This window comes from Bipolaris victoriae (genome assembly GCF_000527765.1).
Source record: "Bipolaris victoriae FI3 unplaced genomic scaffold scaffold_79, whole genome shotgun sequence".
Classification (NCBI taxonomy): domain Eukaryota; kingdom Fungi; phylum Ascomycota; class Dothideomycetes; order Pleosporales; family Pleosporaceae; genus Bipolaris; species Bipolaris victoriae.
In genome coordinates this window covers 90,549-102,762 of record NW_014575313.1, presented here as the reverse complement: position 1 = coordinate 102,762, position 12,214 = coordinate 90,549, and the positions used below count along the sequence as shown (strand labels likewise).

The 12,214-nt window shown below is 49.9% G+C and overlaps 6 protein-coding genes across 6 annotated transcripts; 3 read left to right on the top strand and 3 right to left on the bottom strand.

Annotated features, from left to right (window-relative positions):
- Window positions 1–725: 725 nt before the first annotated feature.
- COCVIDRAFT_18339 (hypothetical protein) lies at window positions 726–1,124 on the top strand (the record flags this gene model as incomplete). Its single annotated transcript, XM_014698344.1, has 1 exon — window positions 726–1,124. One exon carries the CDS (start codon window positions 726–728, stop codon window positions 1,122–1,124), a length of 399 nt encoding a protein of 132 aa, XP_014553830.1.
- A 610-nt stretch (window positions 1,125–1,734) lies between these two features.
- On the bottom strand, window positions 1,735–2,556 carry COCVIDRAFT_40189 (polysaccharide lyase family 3 protein; the record flags this gene model as incomplete). The annotated part of the gene is made up of 3 exons (XM_014698375.1): window positions 1,735–1,935; window positions 1,994–2,227; window positions 2,281–2,556. The coding sequence occupies 3 exons, from the start codon at window positions 2,554–2,556 to the stop codon at window positions 1,735–1,737; spliced, it is 711 nt and encodes a 236-aa protein (XP_014553861.1).
- Window positions 2,557–5,066: 2,510 nt separating this feature from the next.
- COCVIDRAFT_40188 (hypothetical protein) lies at window positions 5,067–6,518 on the top strand (the record flags this gene model as incomplete). Its single annotated transcript, XM_014698374.1, has 1 exon — window positions 5,067–6,518. One exon carries the CDS (start codon window positions 5,067–5,069, stop codon window positions 6,516–6,518), a length of 1,452 nt encoding a protein of 483 aa, XP_014553860.1.
- Window positions 6,519–8,830: 2,312 nt separating this feature from the next.
- COCVIDRAFT_29011 (hypothetical protein) lies at window positions 8,831–9,648 on the bottom strand (the record flags this gene model as incomplete). The annotated part of the gene is made up of 4 exons (XM_014698373.1): window positions 8,831–8,959; window positions 9,099–9,264; window positions 9,319–9,550; window positions 9,636–9,648. 4 exons carry the CDS (start codon window positions 9,646–9,648, stop codon window positions 8,831–8,833), a joined length of 540 nt encoding a protein of 179 aa, XP_014553859.1.
- Window positions 9,649–9,786: 138 nt separating this feature from the next.
- On the top strand, window positions 9,787–9,948 carry COCVIDRAFT_106511 (hypothetical protein; the record flags this gene model as incomplete). Its single annotated transcript, XM_014698372.1, has 1 exon — window positions 9,787–9,948. One exon carries the CDS (start codon window positions 9,787–9,789, stop codon window positions 9,946–9,948), a length of 162 nt encoding a protein of 53 aa, XP_014553858.1.
- An 869-nt stretch (window positions 9,949–10,817) lies between these two features.
- On the bottom strand, window positions 10,818–11,866 carry COCVIDRAFT_18335 (hypothetical protein; the record flags this gene model as incomplete). The annotated part of the gene is made up of 5 exons (XM_014698343.1): window positions 10,818–11,204; window positions 11,261–11,473; window positions 11,530–11,624; window positions 11,738–11,800; window positions 11,860–11,866. The coding sequence occupies 5 exons, from the start codon at window positions 11,864–11,866 to the stop codon at window positions 10,818–10,820; spliced, it is 765 nt and encodes a 254-aa protein (XP_014553829.1).
- Window positions 11,867–12,214: the final 348 nt, after the last annotated feature.

Sequence of the window (12,214 nt, the reverse complement as noted above, 5' to 3'; positions counted from 1 at the left end):
ATGGCTCAGCCTCCATGGCACTTCCCCACCTTTCGCTAAGATCTTACGACGCCCAGAACAGGCCACCAATCGAAAACGGACGCCACATGCGAAGAACATCAGCCCGAGAATAAATATAGCGATTGTTCTTCGCTTACTTGACCAATGGAGAGTCAGCTGACCGCAACTCAGCCGTGAATGAAGACTGAAAATATGAGCAGACACTAGCCAATTTTGGCAATAATTTGAGACTATACCAGATGCGCTGGCAAATATGATGTTGTAAGCATCAGCTATATGGTAAGGCTAGCCATTCAGAAAGCGGTCTGCTTGACCGTTTCTCATACGCCCTCCAGAGTAATACGGTATACAGCCTCCACCAAAAGTGAGACTTGACAAGAATGATGGCGCACTAAGAAGTTGAATGACATGAGAGAAACAAAAAACGTGAGCAAAGCTGAGCGCAGCTGTGGGTGGAGTACCAACTTTGCTGACTGCTATTCCTGCGGTGTAGCACTGAGGCATTGCTCAGGCAAAGCCATCAATGGATTTCCAAGATGCCACACCGAGGCTGCACGAACAGAGAGAAGTATAAGAGAGACAGAATTCTGCGTTGAACAGAGAATCATCACAACACATTCCAACACAGCTTCTACAACAAGAACAACTTTCTTACCATCTTCCATTTCCAATCTTCCAATCCTCTCTCTTCAACTTTTCACCAAACAACACTTCCAACCATCAAAATGAAGGCCTCCATGATCATCTCTTCTGCTGCTCTCTTCTTCGCCGGTGCTCTTGCCGCCCCAGCGACCGCCCGCTCTGCTTCCCCCGTTTTCACGGTTCAACTCGCCAACGACCTCTCTGGCAAGAACGCCAACGCCGATGTCCCCGTCAACGGCGGAGCCCGCACATTCGGCCAGCTCTTCGGTGCTGCTTTTGGCCCCAAGGTCCTCGCTACTTCAATCCAAGCCGTGAGCCCCGGTGCCGGCGGCAACAACGTGCAATGCGTCCTCATTGACCCTGCCGCCCCAGCCTTCGGTGTGGTCCTTAACTCCTGGAACACCTTTGTCGACCTCGACGGCAACGTTGACAAGGCTATTGAGACCGATGTTACTGCCTTCACTATCGAGTGCTTCTTGTAAATGGATGATTCGGTAATGGAGCATAGAGATGGGGGCTGGTGACGATCTTCGAGGACATTCCTTATGAGTAGCATTTACTTTGCATAGCGCTTTGGTGTTTTTGTCTTTTGTTCCGAATATCTACATTCCTTGGATGTTTATTAGAATTACTAGTAGTTAATATCATTCCTTTGCGAGTTTCTGCAGGACTCGTGTGCATAATTTCTGAAATGGTCCTTGGCTTTTGTGAGAGATAAGCATCCAAGAAACCAGTGGAGCCAACATACTAAATTATAAGACAAAAAAAGCTCCTCAGCAGGAAAAACCCACTTTACTCACCACTATCTGTCGTAAATAGCTACAGCGTGAGAAACCCACTAGATTGACTTCAGGTATCGTGAACTTGGACATCAGTAATCAGAACGATGTGGGAGGAAACGGTTAACGGGTTTTGTATCAATTATGTGTGCTTCAGTGGAACAAAGCGTGGTTGCATATTTACTGAAGAAGAAGAGGCTATTTACAAAGCAACAAGTATTCACAAGAACAAAGACCTAGCCCAATTTTCATATCACATCATGCGTTGCAACTGGCTGCAGGGTCACATCACGGCTTGAACATCTGAGTAAGCTTAGCCAGAGCAAACACCAGCCTTCTGGGGCTCGCAGCCACCAGCACAACCAGTATACATCTGGCATTTGACTTTTGCGTCAGAGCAGACGTTTCTTAGAGTAGCAGTGTCGCCGTAGTTGCTGTTAATGCCGGCCAACTCGTTTCCTTTGACGGCAGTAACACCCTCGATGTAAACGTTACGCTTGCATTGCGTGGAGCACTATTTGATTGGTCAGTCACAGTTCCGTGAGGCTTGTAACTGGATCGAAAAGACTTACGTTTCCGCAAGAGCGGTAAAGCTTGCCGTAGTTGTTGACGTAAAAGTTGATAATGTTAACGGTACCGCAGCCGTTGTGCTGAACAACCTTGTCTGAGGCGTGGTAGGCACCGCCACCAATGATCCAAGATTCCTTGCCCGGCTTGTCCGACTTGATGGAGATAGCGTCCTCACAGACGTCCTCGAACCAGACATACTCGAGACGGCAATGGCCCTGGCAATGGACACCCTCGGCCTAAGGCGAATTAATTGGTGTCCTCTCTGCTGTTTTCTGTGAATGAGACTCACCTGATTCTTTCCAATGATTACGTTGCGGAGAGTGGCACCTTCCTTCAGCAAGAATACAGCGTCCGAAGCCCCTCCCTCGGTCTGACCGGAGCAGGCACCGCTACCACGATCATACCTGTACCATTTACCGTCAAAGGTCTGGCCAGCCGCGATCTCAATGACTTTGCTGTTGGTCTTGGTGCCGACAGCAGCAGGTACACCTCCAGTGTATCCATTGCAGGCAAGAGCTGTAGGAAGGAGAGCTGTAATGACAGCGACGAGTCCGGCAAATCTCATGTTGAAAATAAGGTCAAGATATTGTGAATTTGTTGATCCAGGAAGCGAATGAACCCTGAATTAATGGAGGTTGTTATGAAAGCTTTAAAAGTAAATTGGCTATGCTGAGGAATGGAAGACTTAGCCGGCGGGTCTCATTCGCATTCCCAAGTAGTTGATCATCGCTCTGTCACCTTCCTACCTCATCTTCACCAGACCTACTGTTGAGGCCTCCTCAAAAACTCTAGCCTACCCATCTTACCAAATCAGGAGCTCCACCCTTTGTTTCTCCGCAGCTCATTCGCGGAACTCCACATGGTTATCGTACTCGCTTGGCAGTGGATCCTCCGCCCGACGCTACAGTGCAGCCAAGGAAACGATTGATGTTAGGGGTTGCATTCCAAGACGTTTATAACACAGAAAACTGGAACACCTTATGGTTGGTTATACTAGCGTGTTGTTTGTACAAATGCAAGGCTGAGGGCTGCGAACATTCCATCACCTATCTTCGGACAATTTAATCCGCCAACCGCCATTTCGCCACTTTGCATGTTCATACAGATGGTTCAAGTAGGTATTTACAAAAGAAGGTCAAATAATGCTACAATACTACAGACGTCTTGGACATCGTTGAAGCAAAACAAAAGGCCCGCGGACTCTGAGAAAGTACATATTGTAATCCAACAACCATGGACGACTCTTGTAATTAAAAACTGTACTATACATAAAAGTGATTGGCTTGAGTTGAAACCTCGCCTCAGCCAAGAGTTCTGGAATACGCAGATCGGGCTTGCGCGAATGTCTGATCCACATAGGGTTGCCATTTGCGCCAAAACCAACTATTGGCCAGAATTACTTGGATGCATATGCATGTGAGTACACTAGATATTTCTGGGCTCTGTAAGTCAAGGCTCACAAGAATGAGCATGGTGCAGAATTCATATACGCATGCAGTAGTCAATATCGTGGGCATGACAGCGTTTCGTAACATGATAACTAACATGACAGAAATCTCACGCCATATGACCAAAAGATCATAGCTATTTGCAAGGTTTTATTTGAGAAATAAGTAACCGCATGCGGTGTCTCCTTTATGTTACGTATGATATGAGCAATCCCTAATCACATCACATGACTTTCTTGACTGGAGGAACATCAATTCTACGGTCTTGAAAAACTAGACTGGTCCACGAAGGAGATAATACAATCAATATATCTGCACAAGGCCACCAAATCATCCTAGTTAATCTTTATCCCTACCTTCTGGCGCCCCGTCCCACTACGTAACAACTAGCTCAGTAGTGAACAGAAGGGCAACTAGCATTTCTAGGTGCATTGTGACTTGCGTGCAGCACATTGCATTAGCTTCGAGTACTCCAGGTTTCGGAGAGAAAGTGCCAAATGCTTGGACGAAGACGGAACAATATCGAGGCTCCCCGGAATTTCCACGAATAAGCAAGCGGTCAGCTATCATAGGTGTATATCTGATTACATTGTTACTACACCATGGTCTAGACCTTCGAATAATGGGTGCCTTGGTGCTTACAACTCGATTGACTGATGATCAAACTCAGCCTTCTTGGACCAGACTAGGAAACTGCGGCCTGTTCACACATAGCTCGATATGTGGCGCATGCGGTGTCCAATGACCCTGGTCCAAATTAGCAGTTAAGATAAATGCAACATGTTCCCAACAAGGGTTTTGCGAGCAAATAGCCACATGATTTTTCTCCGCAACCATGTCCACGACGATGGTGGTCATCGATATAAAGTTGCGGAAAGCAAATACCCGGCAAAGCACCGCCACAAGCCGCGCCACATGTCATCTTCACTAAACGCGGGGCTGGATCGACTGTTTCATGTCAATAGACCTATTGGCCTTCATTCGGCGCTTATGGGTTTAACACAGAGTTGCGTTTTGTATAGGTAGATTGTTCATAATCTCATAAATCACTGCGCCGGGTCAAGACACTGGCATCAAGCAAGTCTACATTGCTTGGCCATTGCACAAAAGTAGTCCAACATAATTCATGTACATCTCTTGAGTACTATCTTTTTATTCATGGATCTACACTCACTCCTACTCATTTCTTCAGACACTCCCCAAGTAAGGCAGTATTTCGAACATTCCTAGTCCAACGTCTTCATTCATTACCGATTATCACTTTTTCTAGTGTGAATTGAAAGCCAGCACAGCAAACAGTAAGTGCTGAAGTTTCATTACAAAGCCAACTCACATAATTTTTACAAGCCATCAGTGTATCTTGCCTTCACCTTTCATTAGGCAGCACTTTGTCAGGTCACTTTCATTCACTTACCCCGAATCTGGTCAGTCTCACTTTCATAACAGTGACGCAAACACGGGTCATAAAACCCCTACCAAAACCCTTGTATGTTTGATGTTTTCACTACCATTCGCCCCAACACTTAAATGGTGCCGCAGTCAAGCCGGATATCCCACCTCCTCAATTCCCCGCCTCAACCACACATCAGCCTGAGTACACAACCGCACAATACCCGAGGTTTTCAACATGGCACATCCAAACCTCCGTCCGGAAACCTCTAATCGTACTTCATCACCTGTGTACATTCGAACAAACCCCTCAGACTATGCTTGCATTCACCCCGCTGCGCTGGACCCGGCATATAACGGACCCGCACGTCCTCCATCTCCCACGGTATTTACAGCACCAGCCTTGTTCATACACCCAACAACTGCTGTGGGATTTGTAGCCAATCACACTAGACCATCCACTCCACATTCCAACTCGGATGACTGCCCCATTTGCCTGGACAGCTATATCACTGAAGCCTGTCTCCAAATTATAGGAATCATAGGGTGCAACCACCGCATTGGCAGCACATGTTTGGAAAAAATGCTCGATCACCATCCCGGAGATGAGAAAAAATGCCCGTTGTGTCGCACAGTCTGGATACTTGGCTCTGCCCCCCATTTCGCTGCACAAGATCGAAGTCTTGCTAATATAAGAGCAATGACAAACCCGCTCCTGAGTATGGGCGGAGAAGTTTCTAGTTCACACAATCGGCTTCCACCCGGATACACGGCGCACCCTATGAGAAGTCACAATCGAGGTGGGCTACGAACTGATACACACTCATCGCCATTATGGCAGGACCAAGATCAGTCCGTCCTTATTGACTCGTCAGAGGAATCGGAAGATGGCGACTCGGAAGAGGAAGAAGAAGCTGCTTATGCAACCCAAGTCCGGATCTACGAAGACCTAACGGCCGATATCGCTGATATACGGCGTCGAGCAGATAACCAAGGAGCGGATCGGACCAACCGAAACAGACGCCAGGATCGATTGCAACACGGTCATGAGGAGAGCCAGCTTGGTGGTGGAAGCGAGACCAACAGAGTTGAGTCTAGAAGAAGAAGGAGAGGAGCCATCTCCGCCAACACACCAGGAACGAACACGCTCAACCGCTTCATGAACGTGCGCGCATTGAACGCTTTCCGAACCGCCGTGAACGGGACTGCACCCGAAGTCGCGGTTAGGGGCGACCGCTTCACTGGCCATGTTACGCGGGGAATGGCGCGTGCACGGGACGAGCCCAGTGCTCGAGACGGGCAGCATCGCGCCACGCCTGGTGAGGACTTGATGGGTGCAGGTCAACAGCAAAATACCATTTCATCTGCCGTGACGCCTGCTTCTCCGCATGCACAGACTGGTACTCGACGTTCCGGCGCAGATTGTAGAGTGACCAGACCTCGCGGTGGTCACCCACAACCTCACACTAGAATCTCTCAGTCATTCCGTACTCCCGAGGCTCACGCTCAGTACCTAGACGAGCGACAGCGGTTTCTAGATGTCCAGTACACGAACTTGCTAAGGTGGGAGACAGCGCTTCAAGAGCGCGAGACGAGGGTAGAGAATACGCTTGCACTGATAACGAGACAAAGGGTTGAGTTGGAAGAACTGATGCGAAGGCAGCGAGAGGATTTGGATAGTAGTAGGTAGGATTTCAGAGTAAGCGCACGGCGATACGTAGTAGCCAACGAGATACGGAAAACCACCTGACCATATTCAACCCTACGATAATACCATTGAACATGGATAGCAATACCTACATACATAGCTAAAAATAAAACTTCCACCCATCCATCACACCCTCAAAGAAAAAAGAATCACACAGCCTCCTCCCCCAGCAGGCCAGTCTCCTCCACAACAAAATCCCAGGAAAATCCCCAAATGACGCAAAAATCCCCCGCTAAGATTCCCCAGCCCTGCGGCTCTCGGGATCCCCGAATATGCATGTACTACCATGACATGCACACATGGCACAATTTCTCGTCTAAAGCAAACTAGCTTCCTGCACCTCTCGCAATCCTTCCCATCTAAGCCCCACACGGGACACAGACACACCACACCACATACTTACACACACAGACGGCGCATACACGCAATACGCGATAAGATAATAATAATAATAACAAAAAAGCGCCACAGAAAGGATAATGTTACACGGAAGTAGTATGTGTAGGTGCAAGGTTACACACACACACACCTCGAAGCGAGGGGAGGTTGGAAAAGATGGGGAAAATCACGTGGCGAGGCGAGTGGGCGGGACATGCCGTTGTTATGCCTGAGGCGAGGACGGGATCTGGGATTGTGAATTGTGCGATGGGGGCGGGCAAAGATCGAAACAAAAAAAAAGATCCCCTGTTCTAAAGTTTCTGTTGGAAGATATTCTGGGAAGATGAAAAGCAAAGTAAATGCGGAGGACGTTGTAAGAGTAGATGGTTTGGCTGTGGTTGGTTACGGCATCTTGCGTTCCGCAAGAAGAAGAAAGGCGTTTTTTTTTCTTCAAGTATGCTTTCTTATTACTTTTGCACATCACTCTTGTTTATCGTTTCCTCTTTCGTTGTGTACTATTTTGAGGGGTTCTGTTCGGTATATACGGTTTCCGCGCCCCCAATAGCTTTCCTTTTTTGCGGAGGTTAGTGGCCAGGCGGATTGTGGAAGACGTTTGGTTCTGCGGGGAGATGAGAGAGACGAACGAGACGAAGGATTGAGGAAGGATAGAGAGGGCCACATTTTGCAAAGTGTGTCTGCCTTCGATCCGCAAGGATCGCAAGGATAAAAAGTTCAGCCCTGCGATTGCAGACGATATGAGCTGAAATATCGTCATTTCGCACCATCTCGGCCAACGGCATGCGTCACGTTTGCTCTCTATTATCCAGTAGACTTATTTCGCTTTCTGTGGCTTATTATTGCATAGTTTCAAGGCAGCAGTTTCACCAGGTGTGGAGCGGTAGTGGGGGGAAAGGTGAAGAGTACACGCCTAAACGATCATGACCGCTCGGTTCCACAACGGCGGTATCCGATAATGGTCCCATCATGCTCGCCCGCTGCGTGTCATGCGGCGCCTGTCGAGCTGAACCTGAATCATGTTTTACGGTGCGTAGTGCCTTGCGAAGCTCAAGACTAGTAGCCCTAGCCGCGCTAGTTAAGGCTGAGAACAAGAAAAAGTTCACGTGTAGTTCTGGCGCTGCGGCGTACCACGTAAATGTTCGGCATGTACGGCTTCTAGATGCTTTTCGGGCTTTTTTTCCCTTAGGTCTTTCTTCAGCACAAGCGTTCGTAACGGTGGATAAGTGAATATTTGAAATGGTAATTAACTGTTGTATATATTCAATACATGAGTATATGGACAGGAAGAGAAACGAAATATAAATTTAGACACAGAAGGAAAGAAAACAGGACAGGGGCAGGGAGGAGGAGAGAAGAGTGAAATCCAGAGTGCTGGTAATACAAGATAATCGAGCCGAGGAAATCAAGCGATGTAGAGTTCACAAACTTCACTCGTTACTCGCTCTCCAGCATATCCTCATTAGCGGATGCATACTACCGACCGCGTGCACCTTCCAGTAAGAAATGACATATCCCGAAGGATTGGACTAGCTGAACGCCAACGCCAACGCCAACGCAAGCGCTAAGACCGACCATGACCAAAAAAAACTGACATGTATAACGTTTTATGCTTGTAAAAGGGAGAAAAAAATGGGGCGTGGCCAGCACTGTTGTCGAGTGAGAAAGGGTGATTGCCATCAAAAAAAAAAGTTGGCAGAAATCCGAAAGGAAAGGGATATCTGGAATCATGATGGGTGGAGCGAATAGGAGGAGGCGGATTCGTCCGATGCCGAGGCGACCGTTATGCAGCATGATATCGTAGCGCAGAGTCATGAATGGCGCCAGAGTAGGCGGCGTGTATCCGGGGAGTATAATGGGGGTATCCAAAGTCGAGAGACATTATCGTTACGGGGCATCGCTTATTGTTGAGACAGAATGATCTGCTGAATTTGTGCAAGCGAGGGATCATCGTTGAGCCATTTTTGCTGCGCTGCATCTGCGGCACGGAGGGTATTTTCAACGTATGCGTCTGTCATGGCCATGAGCTCCTATTGCTCGCTTGTCAGCCCATGTTTCAAGTCCGGATAATGATCTTTTAGTCTTCCAAGTTTTGTGAAGCGCTTTCATCCTTCAGGGAAGGCCTCCAGCTCCCCGAGGCGGGGTGGACAGGGGAAGTATTTCACGTACATTCCTCAATGTGGCATCAGCTTGCTGCAATGCTGCCATATGACTAGCATTAGGTTTCTCGCCACGCAAGATGCTCTGACGGCTGTTCATCCAACGGAGACCAGCGTTGGCTCGAAGGTAGGCACGCTGGCATCGGAAGCGGCGTACAGCTGCATCCACGATAATACTGTGAACTCTATGTTAGCATGCTATCAGGAGGCCCCCCAAAGCAACCACTCACGCCTTCAATTGCCGCTTCTCATATTCGAGGTCACCTGTTCCCGAGGGAGTGCTGCTGGCGAATGGCGTCTGGAGGATAGCCTGAGCCTCACTCGTACACTGTCGGAGAAGAGAGTAGCCATCTAGGTAGTACTCCTCGGCTGTCGGTGTGGCGCGTATTTGGACAAGGTAGTGTTGGAGGTTGCGGAAATCAGTCATTATCTCCGCTACACGGACGGCGCGGGCATCGTTGACTTTGAAATGTTAGCATGAAGTCGTTGATAGATTCTCCCTCGAAGATGCAGTGATGGGCTCCAAAAGAGTTGAGGGATGCCTTACGACCGTCAGACATGATGAATATTAGATTTCAAAGTAAAGGTCGGCTGGCGACGAATGTGTAGAAAGGAGTGTAGTATATCGAAGAATGAATCGAGGCTTGTTGTCTTGTACGGAAGAATGAGGCGCGGCGTAAGGAGTGTTAAATAGTCATATGTCCTCAGATGCACACTCCTGCTACGGTGAAGGTAGTAGGGCCATGGGCGAGGTTCTGATAGCTTGGGTAGAGAATAGAAGCCTCCCTGCAGGGCTACTCCCGCCGCTACATGGTGCCGAGCTCCACTTTGAGAGCGTGAGTCGCTTCCAGCTGTACTAGGTTCGTCTCCGCTCGCACCATTCAGCGGCCGGCATAGAGTATGTCGAGGCTTGGAGGAAGAGGACGAGGGCATACTAGCATCGCCATGAGTATCCATCGGTGCTACAATGGGGAAACGCAGCATGCAGGAACCGTGCGCCTGCATCATAGCGAGTTGGTTTTTTCGGTGCTCCGCTACCGCGGCATCCCAGCTGGAGTGGACAGCGTAGTGTTGACTGACTTCAGCAGCGCGAGGTGCGCCACATGGAGAATTGGGTTTAGCGGGCCAGCTCTAGGGGCCTGAATCGGGTAAGGCAGCGATGCCAGGCTGTGTATCCTAGTCTCAGCAAAGGCGGCGATTGGCTCTAGTGTGATTAGCGGTGCGTTCATCGCGTGCTGGTCCGCTGAGGGTGAACCTGAAAGGTATGTCCGGGAATGGAGCATCAGTGCGTAGGGACGCACAACGCTCGCCAAAGCCACGGCTGCAAGCCGCAAAGGCGGTGTCAGCCACGCGACGGCTGTGCTGGGCGCTCCGAATGCTGTGAGCCAGTCAGATGACGTCGAGGATGCTGCTCACGAGTTGAGGACCAGCCGTTGGCAGCTGAGAGGCTATGGGAATCTGGGGCCATGGGCGAATGGGCATACCAGTCAAGCGGCCTCATGGCTGAGCTCGCGCACTTCTTTTTTTGTTCATGCCCAGCGTTGGTGACTCGCTCACGGTTCATTTAGGCAGGAGAGTACAGTCTAACGTCTTTATTCATCGTGCTGCTCGAGCACTTCTGGCGTATAAGAGGTCGTGTCATGCTACCTGTGAATATCGTAATGCTTTAGATTGTGCGGCCGTACCTGAGCGCCCCACACCCTCCTTGCAGCCCCATGTTTGCTGTTTCCTAGTCCTTGTCTGCGATTGACTGAAGTCTCTCGTCGATCTCGTCCTCGGTGAGCGCCCTGAAGGCGGGATCTGTACCCTCCGCGCCATCCGCCTTGGGTCCTCCTACAATGCCAATCTCCAACTCTCCCTTTTTGAAGTCAACAGACAAGACAGTGCTCAGTGCGGTGATGGCAAGCTCGACCACTTCTTCCCAGTTGCCGTCGGCATGCTCCTTGTTCTTCAGCTTCTTCTCAAGAAAGTTTAGCGCCTCTTGTGTCTTTGGGCCCGATGCTGTTGCCTTGTAACCGACATAGTAGCCTGCAGGATCGCACTTGTAGAGTTGGGGTCCGTATTCAGAGTCGAGCGAGATGAGCGTGGTAGCCACGCCTAGTGGTCGCATGTAAGCCTGCCCCTCTGTCAGTAATCAATTGACCCATGCTTGTACGTAATCTCATGCAATACCCTTTGAGTGTAGACTTGGCTGATGTTGGCTATCCTCTTTGCCAGAACATCACAGGGCATCTCGTAGCCGTACTTGTAGCGGAACTCGGCAGCCTCACCCCGCGCTCTGCTCACTGAGGCTCTCGCATCGGCAATGGATCCAGTCATGACGCAGCCAACCGAGGGCGATAGCCGGAAGATGTGCGAGACTGAGCTGGGGTCAATGAGCTTGTCCTGGAGGTATGTCAGTATACACGGTGCCGGCCCCTCCTCGCATGCGCCACACGTACAGGCACCTTCTTCTGCGAGATGACTACCGCACAGTCCTTTCCTCGCACGCCAAGCGATGTGATGTTTGCAGCGGTGATGGCCTTGAATGCATATTCTGGTGTTGCGGGGTCAGCATCTGGTTGTCAACGAGGACACAGCAGCGGGCAGCCAGCCAGTTGGCAATGGTGGCTGCCCCGGCGGTGTGTGGACAGGCAATGGATTGCATACCGACTTGGTAGAGACGGCCCTGGTCCGAGAAGATGGTAATGTGTCGGTCGTAGCCTGCGCTTCCTACATAGTGGCCACCGCTGTCAGCATCTATGTAGCTTGGTGGGCAGCTTGCTACGGACCAGACATGATGAAGGCGGTAGCGGGTGGTGGATTTGGTTGATATTTGTAGTGTTCGTCTTCAGCTTCAGCTCCCGCAGCAGGTCCCGGAAATATGCGGTGTGTTGAAAAAAGGCGCGGGTCTGGATGTAGGCCAGAGGTTACTGGTGTTGGCTACCGCTGCTTCAACTACGCGTTGCTTGTGGCCTGGAGCTTCTGGGATCGCCGTCACCTGGCCCGTGCATCCCTAGCATCAGCCCCGAAATTCTCTGCCTGCGACTTCTCATTCGACCTTTGTATACTGACGAACGCCCTATTCCAGCTGATTCGGTCATGCGCGATGCCCTTTAACTTCTGCATCTTCAGTTGCACATAGCC